We start from the raw sequence: 10,136 nt of genomic DNA, 5'->3' as shown, positions 1-10,136 counted from the left end.
CCCCCCCCCCCACCAACCAACAACACAAAAAAACTCAAGGGGGTTTTGTGAAATTAACCCAAATTTAGTCTACTACATCCAAATTGGCACCACCGTTACCAGAGTTCATGTGCATACATATAGATACACAACCCTTCAAGCCCATGACTACTAACACCAATCTGATAAAGGGTAAACTGCGGTTATTAGATAATGTCAGTACTATGGGGATTTCTGCAAATATTCCCCATATGAATAATTTTTATACTATCCTGATAACAATATCTTTTCTCTATGCAGACCAAAATCTAATCTAATATGGATTTGATCTCTTGAGAAACTGGCTTTGGAACATTATGACTATTGCTGACGTGTGACAACAAAATCAACCATTTTAGCTTGGCATTTATAAAGTTCATTAACCAAGATGAATGAGAAAAGAAGTTTCTGTACAACAATCCACTATTTTTGGATAATGGCTATGTTATGTATGCAAAAACTTTATGATGACACTATATTAAGTTAGAATTAGTTTCAGTCTCCAAACCAGGCACCCAGCATTTGTAGACTTCACTTACCGAGCTGCGAAAAATATTCATGTGCACAATAGGCAGCATTTTTTATAAGGGATATGTTTTTGCATTTGCAAAACTTTTACTGTACTATATATTAAGTTAGAAGTAGTTCGGCCTCCAACCTGACACACATGTGGATGCTATGGTCATGAACACATATACGCTGAGGAAAAGGCTGAATGCATCTGTCCGTTGAAGTGTTTATTTATTGTTTTTTGATTTTTAGATAGTAAAAGCAATATGAAACTGATATGCATGCAATATCATTATCCATTTTTGTTCATGCTAATTTAATGTATAACAGGGTTTCCAGAGGTGTAAGTGGGAGTTTCCAAAATGCTACTAGCAGTGTTCCCTCTGGAAAGTCTCTCATGTACTTTGGGCTGCTCCTTGCAAGTGGCGTGTTCTTTATTTTTATTGCATTTACCATGTTCCTCCCAGTTATCGTGTTGATGCCTCAGAAGTTTGCTATCTGTTTCACCACTGGTTGTGCCTTCATCATTGGATCTTTCTTTGCTCTAAGAGGCCCGAAAAATCAACTGGCACATATGGCATCAAAAGAGGTATGTTACCATTGGTATTGAATATATTAGTTACTGTGTCATTGCTCAAGATCTCATCTGCAAGTAAAACAAACATATACTTATATATCAAGACTCCTTAAGGTTTTTTTTCCATAAGATAAATGAATGGCAAATTGTTATGCTAAATAAACTGAATACCTAAAACCTAAACATGAAACATAATATGATTTCTGTTGACAAAAAAATGTTAAATCTAATATGCAGTAGCAGAAGATGTTAGAACTCGTGCACGGCATGGATAGATAAAAGCTAGCCCATACAGTACGAGGCCATATTTTGGTTGTTCTCTAAGGTTAGGTCTGATTGGCCTTGCTTTTAATCATTGGCATTGGGTTCCTTGTATTAAACAACAGAATACAAGTTTTAAAGCTTCTTATAGCATCATCTATTAACCAAAGACTAAGGTATTCACCGAACCATTCTGTTTCTTTCATATTATTTTGGTTTAGATGTGACAAAATCTGGAACATTGTATATAAACTCGGTGGTGGCTAATATCACTTTGTAGCTACCATATTAGGGCTCATAAATTTATAAAAGACATCTCTATAATATAGGTATGCACATACAGAGGTACATAAATATATGTATACAATGAATCCATTTTGCATACATATATACATTAGACATATAATTATACACATATCAGACATATAATATGTGTGTGTATAGCCTTTCAAAACTACCGAAACTAATCCAACCCCAAATATAAGAAACCAAAAGTGCCTTTTTCTCAACTTTATATCACGTATTTAAGTAATAATCTAGAGAGTAGCAAAGACTCAAAATTAGGATAGAAAGACATCACCTTCGTTTCAGTTTTTGCTCCAAATTCATAATATAGACAACTATGAGGTCAAGGACTCTTCCATAAGGTCCAATGGTACCACTTGGGCCTATCTTTCCAATCTTGTAGTCTAAGCTCACGCAACTTGGTTAACCCTCCAAAATTTGATAGATCTAAAGCGAGTCTGGCTAGGAGATAAAAAAAATGATTTCATAGGAATGACCTCCATCTCTAGGATACAAAATAAGTTAGCAAATAATAATAATAACAAGGAGAAAGAAAGAAAGACAGGAATTTGAAGGCATCAGTATCCTCAACCGTTTTGCTGTTTTTTTTTCCTTTTCAACTGAGGAGCCTCAACTGTCCTCATAGATTTCTGTTTGCAATTAGATATTCGAAGGCATCAGTGTCCTTGAAAGTATATTTTTTCCTATGTTCTTGAAGTCAAGAGAATCCACTTATGACATGTTTGTTTAGGGAAAAAAATCTTTGATCACTGCAAAAGCATACTACTAAGTAATGCATCCCTAGGGAGCTACTTTTTTGGAGCTGGGGGATGGCTTTAATTTTGTAATAACCATTACGGGCAATGTAGGCATGGCTGGCTTTTTTTTGTGGGACTATCTTTACAGACTGAATCTTTGATATACCAATTGAACTCTTTAAGGACTTCCCGGAAATTAAACATATAGAAGGTATGGGAGAGTTGAGTTAAAACTCTTTGTCTGGGAACTTCTCTACTCTAAAGTTGGCAGTGTTCCTAGTTTTCAACATTTAGTTTACAATGTGCTGGCAAGGAAAATGGTAATCCATGGTATATGGTCATTAATCGGTTGCACGGCTTCCTTTGATAGCGAACCCTAAAAATGGGATAAAAGCATTGTTTTTGCTATTGTTGTACTCCTAATAATTTTCATGGGTTATGATGATTAAACACTGTTTTCCTTTCTTTCTTGCAGAGACTTCCATTCACACTGGGTTTTATTGGTAGCATGGTGGGTACCATATATGTGTCCATTGTGCTTCACAGTTACATACTATCTGTCGCCTTCTCTGTTATTCAGGTAATGAGCTTATATTACTGAACATTGATTTCAGTTGATCTTTTTGTTCCTGCATTTGGTATTAGTAGCATTGATTTCTGGTTTGTTAGCTTGGGAAAAGCATAGTTTACATCAATTCTCAAAGATAAGTCATGCTGCACCCGAAGTCGCAATCTACTGTTATATGTTAACTGTCCTAAATGTAATGAAGCCTTTAGCTTTCATGATATCATACAAGTCGTATATGCTATCTGATGGCAGAAGTATTCTTCAAAGAACTTTTTTACTTTTTTCGCTAAATTAACAGGATAGATATTCATCCTTAATTATCTCAGGAAAGGTCTTCATGCTTTTTTCCCCCTCCCTTTCCCTAGGTTATGGCACTTTCTTATTATGCTATATCATACTTCCCTGGAGGATCTACTGGAATGAAGTTTCTCGCTTCCACGCTTATGTCTTCAGTATCAAAATGCTTTGGGAGGTGATGCTAATTCTACGATTTTCTTTTCGACTGGATGCGGATATATTTTAGTTCCTAAGATTATGGGATATACTTTTGTAACAGAGTACAGAATATAAATTCGTCTGTTTCAGCTTGTTTGCCAATCCTTACAGTTGTGAAGTATTAGTCTCTTATTCATGAAATAGAAATAAGAGCTAATAGGTAACATGATGTTTTGTGAGAATGAAAATTGTTTGAGAGAGCGTTTGTGCATTCTTGTAATCAGAAGAGAGTACTCCAGTCGATAGAAATTTTAATTGAGCTTTAATGTTCACATAGCACTAAATATTATTCTCATTGAGAGTACTCCAGCAGAGAACTTTTGTGGAAGGAACTGTATCTTTGCAGTGTCAAAAAGTTCTCTTATTCTCGTGGCATTATGTTCTTTGGAGAAATCGTAAGCTTCCTGTTCAGTTGTAGTCCTCCTATAAAGGAATAAAATAAAATATTTTCCCATTGTCAGACTCCCATTTAGGACTTGTGGGATTAGTTCATGTTTATGACAATGAACATAGATAGGGAAGCTTTATAGTTATTCTCTACTGCAATACGTATTTCCTTTCACGGCACATCTTAGGATGCATAGGAAGTGATTTGATTAAGTTATGTGATTCCTCCAAAACATCATTTTGGAGTGTCCTAATATTAGATTTTATCGCCATATCACACTGGCTATGATTTATATTTGAGCATTTGTGTTACAAAATCATGGTTTGTGGTAATACAGCGAAGGCAGTCGAAAAAGGAGATTATGTTCAGTGTGGAGGTTAAAGTGTGTTCTACTCTAGATCATTTGTTTTACGGTCCTCACGAAGGGTAATGGCGTGATATTCCTTCCGTCCATTGTTTGTATTGATTATGTTATATATGATGAAGTGCTGATGTCTAATTTGTACGCGTATATACATATTTGCTGCATTTCTGTACTCGGTAAGTTGTTAGAAGTCTTACGCTTAAAAACTGCGAACGAAAAGGAGGCTGAACTGCGTGATTCCTTGTTTTGAGAGGATGCGTATCAGGGAAAAGAACTGGATATATGTCAAGTTGATTTGTGGATGTAACGCTCGCAAGATATGGTTTGGTTTTTGACATGAGTTCAACCTCAGTGAAAGTATGGAAAAAACTTTATAAAGTATGAACAAAGTGAGATCCTACAACCCTTATCTCCACCTGAAATCAGGGGAAAGTAGCAGCACTGATCTTTACACGAGTAAGATGAGCATGCGTGCGCATATATATTTTTTTTTTTCAAAGTTTTAGGTGGCACCTTCTCACCTAAATCATTCAAATTGTTTTTTCTTTTTTTAAATTTTACAGACTGCCGTTAGCACTCCTCTATACGTAGTATCTGTGTACATGATATCAGACAAGCAATGTGAGTACTGCTCGACGTGAAATATATATTATCGATAATGGTGGTAGGTGATATATCGAGACAAATTGATTACGTTGCCAAATGAATCTTTCAATATGCATAAAAATTACATATGCATAAAAATTACATTATGATAATTGTTTGGTCACCCCCACTGAACCCCATCTACTCTTCTCATTGTAAAGAGAAGGGTAGTGATGTAGGTGTTAAGAGAACATTGTCCAGGATTTGAGGAAAAAAGATTACACTATCGATTAGTATGGCTCTAAGGAGACAGAGAATGGACATTGATGTAGTTAAGCTCTGAAATCTCATATAATTTAATTCCAAAAAAATCACAATAAAGCAATGATGATCAAATTTTAAAACATAAGCGAGTGTGCAAAAGGGAGAGGGGAGAAAAAAAGGATGAAGACAAAGATTTATGTGGGCCCCTAGAGAAGCCCATTGTGGCAAACATTTTGGTCCTAAAATAGTTTATGAAAGCAAGCAAAGAGTAGTGCTCAGGGAAAGCCCGAACTCTTTTCTTTCTCACTCTTCAAAAATAATTTTTTTTTTTTTTTGGAATCGTGACCCTTTTATTGCATAAAATATACGATCACTATCTTTTTTAAGTCATGCATCCATGTGTACCACCTAATCTAAAACCAACATCTTCTAGATTGAATTTCTGGATCTTTTGCAATTAAAATTTAATTATGACTGGTTGATAAATACTTCTCTTTCATCAGCCGTAGATGCTTTTTTTTAGAACAAATGTTGTGTTTCTCTTCTAGAGCATAGATTTACTTCGCATTATGCATGGCCTGTAATTCATAAGTAACTTCTTCTTTCTCTCTCTCTGTCCTCTTTTATTTTTATTTTTTTTATTTTTTAGCATCACATGTTCACATCTGTATATAATTTTCTTTACAGAGAGGTATTTCTGTATTATTTACTTATTTATTTATTGTCTTCCTTACTTATACATGCTTTCAAATTTGTTTTTCCTTTCCGTGAAAGTGCATATTGCATGTGGATAGCTGACTAATGACAAAGCGGAAAGTAGCATTTCCCCCTTTTTTTCCTTCCTGTGCTTTAAGTATTATATTCCATAGGCATGCATGCCTGTAAGTAAAATTTTAGGAAATTAAACAATTTTTAAAGATTTCACGATTTAATTTAAGTCACTTTAACCTTTACCCAAAATCCAAATGATTCTTTTTCTTAATCAGAAAAATCCATTCCACTAATTTTTCTATTATTCAGATACCCGAAAACCAATTTTTTTTTTTTAAAGTTCGGGAATTATACAGAAAAAGACTCTTAAAAAAGTGAACATTCATTAAACTATAAAAGCTCTAGATATGAAGGTCGGAAAAAAACTAGGAGAAAAGGGGTTAATTATAATAAAGATAAAGAAGGTGCAGCTTGAAATAGCTAATGTCCTTTTTTTTGGGTATTTTCTTTAGTTTAATTTTATATTCTTGTCATTTATCATTCGGAGAAAAGTGGTAAGCTCTCAATTTCCCTAATCCTAATATTTATGAAGAAGATGTAACTTAATTAAAAATAGCTTCTGGGAGGTTTTTTTTGCCCTTTTTGCATTTAAATATTTATTCTTAGCATCTATCAGTTGCAAGTTTCAGAAACAAATTTAAATTAACCAGGTACAAGATACTACTTTTCCTTGAATATAAATATAGCCACCGTAGAGTTTTAGAAAATTCCAATCAGTAAGTTGTCACAAGTATCAATGTAAAAGCTTTGTACATCCATAATGAATAAATTTTAGCTGCATTTATTTCCAGGATAGAATGCTAAGCTCAGTTTGTCAGAAGTAGTGGAACTGTTGAAAGCGCAACACTTGAAAAAAAAAAATGCATTACAGCTTGATAAGGTACAATATTTGCTTGTGTAGAAGACGGGGCGAAAACAGGAAATTTGAAGTTGTGAAGAGATTACAGACTTCTATCGGGTGGGCCCAATCGACCGATAACATGTTGGATTACAGGGTCTGAAACCCTGTCTCTGGTCGATCAACCAAACGAGTTCGAGCGATCGATCGAAAATGTGCACATGAACTTGGAATCTGTCGCTGGCCGGTCGACCGGTGCAACCCCTGCGGTCGACCGGAAAGCGGATACGGTCCGGATTTATTTCCTGGTCTACTTTGGATTATGTTTTTGATATAAATAGAAACACACGTTTCTAGGGTTTCTTAACTAGAGAATTAGCATTGTTGTGAGCAGTTTTGTGAGGGAGATTATTGTAAGGGAGTGTGAGATCATTAGTTGAGTTATTTTGAGAGTTATTTGAGAGATTGTAACCCTTTGTTTCTCCTCCATATAGTAAAATCTCCCCGTCCTCTCCCAGTGAACGTAAGCAATTTGCCGAACCATGTAAATTTCTGTGTTTGTGTGATTTTGATTGTTAATTTTGTGAATTGTACTCGTGTTTGGTTCTTCTCTCATCGCTCACCGACTCGGTTGGTTTGCGAGCACGCTTCTGCATGGCCCGCAACAAGTGGTATCAGAGCTCATGTTTTTAGATCTAGGGTTTTACATTGGGTGGAGGAAGATTTGCCATTGGAAGCTTGGGTCTTGGAGATCTAGGCTTCGGTGGAGATGGCTTTGCGGAGTTGTCATTGGAGATCTCATTTTTCCTCGTGTGGTTAGGAGATTGTGTTGGAACCCTATATAAGATTTAGTTGGATAATTTCTCAATTCTATCAAGTTCGAATCTTTCTTTACAGTTAGAGTTAGTTTTCAATGGGAGAAGAAGTTGGTGAAAGCAGCAAGGCGATGACGAGTGCAGTTCAGGTTGCACTTCAGAATACAAAGATTATTGTTGTGAAGTACGATGACAAAATCAACTTTGGTTTGTGGATGAGCGACGTACAAGACGCTTTGAATGCTCAAATTTTAGAAGAGATCATCATGGTCCATGAGAGGCCACTGAAATATGATGAGGCAATATGAGACAAGATGAATCGAAACGCTTGTGGGGGTAATTAGGTCTTGTTTGGAACAAGAGTTGAAATATGATGTGATTGGCGTGACATCTGCGATGAAGATGTGAGAGATTCTCAATAACAAATATCTTACAATGAGTGTTGAGAACCGTTTGCACTTGCTGCGAAGATTATTCAGATTCCAGATGTCCAGGAGTACCTCACTTGCGGATCATGTGAACAACTATACAAAGTTGTTGTCTGACTTGGCGAACGTTAATGAGAAGATAACGGATGAGTACAAGGTGATTATTTTGTTAAGCTCCTTACCCGATGAGGAGTATGATACATTCGTGCTCACTTTGTTGAATGAGAGATCTTCCATCACATATAGTGAAGTGACTAATGCGTTGACGAATTACGATCTGAGAAGGAAGGACAAAGAGACTTCCAGAGCTAGCACTTCAAGAGAGGCCTTGTCGAAAAGAGGAAAGAGTCCCTATCCGAGAGGTGACAATAGAGGCATGTCAAAGTCTAGAGGCCACTACCAAGTAGCAAAGAACCAGTGTGCTTTCCGCAAAGAACAAGAATATTGGAAGAGAGATTGCCAATCTTAGAAAGAAGGAGAATAGCAAGAAGAAGGGCCCGAAGACCAATGAGGTGAATATCGCTAGCAGTGATGATTCAGTGATTCCTGCTTTTCTCTATTGATTACTCCAGAGGTGAACCATGTGGATGCATCGGATTGGATGCTGGATTCTGATGCTACTTATCATGTGACTCTCCGGCGAGATTGGTTTGCATCTTTCGAGAAGCTCAATGTGGACGTGGTAGTAATGAGAAATGATCAATCCTGTGGTATTTGTGGGATAGGTACCGTCAGGATTCAGATGCACGATAAAGTTGTTCGAGCGCTGAATGAAGTGAGATTTGTTCCTCAGTTGAAAAAGAATCTTATTTCCGTTGGAGCTTTGGAGACAAATAGATTCAATGTGACTTTTGAGAATACTATAGCAAACGTTACTAAGGGATATTTGGTAGTGATGAAGGGAGTCTGCAGTAGAAATCTTTATTATCCAAAAAGGAGCACCGAGATTGGCCAGTTAGCTTCAGCTGTTTTAGAGACGGACGTGAGCAGACTTTGGTACTACAGATTGGAGCACACATGTGAAAAGTTACTGCAAGATTTGTGCAAGAAGTGGTTATTGAAGAGAGCCAAGAGTGAGAAGATAGAATTTTGTGAGTACCGTGTTCTTGGCAAGAAGACAAAGGTGAAGTTCGGGACAGCCGTACATAGGATGACGAACATCTTGGACTACGTGCACATAGATGTTTAGGATCCCACCAAGATGGCATCATTTGGTGGTCGATATTGGTTCGTCACGTTTGTGGATGACTATTTTAGGCATTGTTGAGTGTACACCATGAAGCATAAGAATAAAATCCTAGAGTTATTTGTGGAGTGGAAGAGGAGATTAAAACTGCAGACTGGGTGAAAGATCAAGATGTTGAGATCCGATAACAGCGACGAGTACACTTCAGAACCTTTTCAGCAGCTATATCGAGACGAGGGCATAGAGAGACACTTCACAGTTAGTCATATGTCACAGCAGAATGGGGGTGACAGAGAGATTGAATCAGCATTTACTAGAGAATGTCTGATGTTTGTTATCGCAGAGTAGTTTGGAGAAGATTTTTTGGGCTGAGGTACTTTTATATGCGAGCCACCTTATTAATAGGCTACCTTCATCTGCGATTGTGGGGAAAACCTTATGGAGATGTGATCGGGAGAGCTATCACGTGATTATGATCAGGTCAAGGTATTTTGGTGCCTTACATTTTATCATGTGAAGACTGATAAATTAGAACCTCGAGCTAGAAAGGTCATATTTATGGGATTCAAGCGTGGTGTTAAATGATACAAGCTTTGGGATCCAGTTGATAAAAAAATTATGCTCAGTAGAGACATCACTTTCGATGAGGCTTCAATCTTGAAGCTTCATAGCTCTCATCAGGTGGAGAGCACTCTGATAGAAGAGATATCACAGGTGGTGGAGATTAATACAGCTTCACAGTGTTCAGATGGTACCGTATCCATTAGAGTGCCGACTGAGGTAACGCCAGACGAGCACAATGATGATTTGGAGGATACAGGTTCAGTAGAGCTGAACAAGAACCGACGGCTCAGGTTTAGGATTCGATTGCCGTTCGGAGACGCAGGAGAGATATACGGTTGCCAGCTAGGTATACGAATACAGTCATTGCTTATGCACTTCCAGTGGAAAGTGTCAATGAGATGGTTCTTCAGAAGAACGATACATGGGAGCTTGTTGAGCTTCCAAAGGGGCGAAAGGCTATT

The 10,136-nt window shown here is 37.1% G+C and overlaps 1 protein-coding gene across 1 annotated transcript in view; it reads left to right on the top strand.

The window, feature by feature from the left end:
* Window positions 1–3,746, top strand: part of LOC109840196 (protein transport protein SFT2) — a 6,643-nt gene extending 2,897 nt beyond the window's left edge. The window contains exons 2-4 of the mRNA XM_020408745.1: window positions 859–1,117; window positions 2,885–2,989; window positions 3,343–3,746. Coding sequence (XP_020264334.1) covers window positions 859–1,117; window positions 2,885–2,989; window positions 3,343–3,453 — 475 coding nt within the window. The 3' untranslated portion in view covers window positions 3,454–3,746. The remainder of the gene's footprint in view (window positions 1–858; window positions 1,118–2,884; window positions 2,990–3,342) is intronic.

The sequence above is a fragment of the Asparagus officinalis genome, chromosome 5 (assembly GCF_001876935.1).
Source record: "Asparagus officinalis chromosome 5, Aspof.V1, whole genome shotgun sequence".
NCBI lineage: Eukaryota > Viridiplantae > Streptophyta > Magnoliopsida > Asparagales > Asparagaceae > Asparagus > Asparagus officinalis.
The sequence above is the reverse complement of the archived record's forward strand: the minus strand, read 5'-3'. Positions and strand labels throughout refer to the sequence as shown.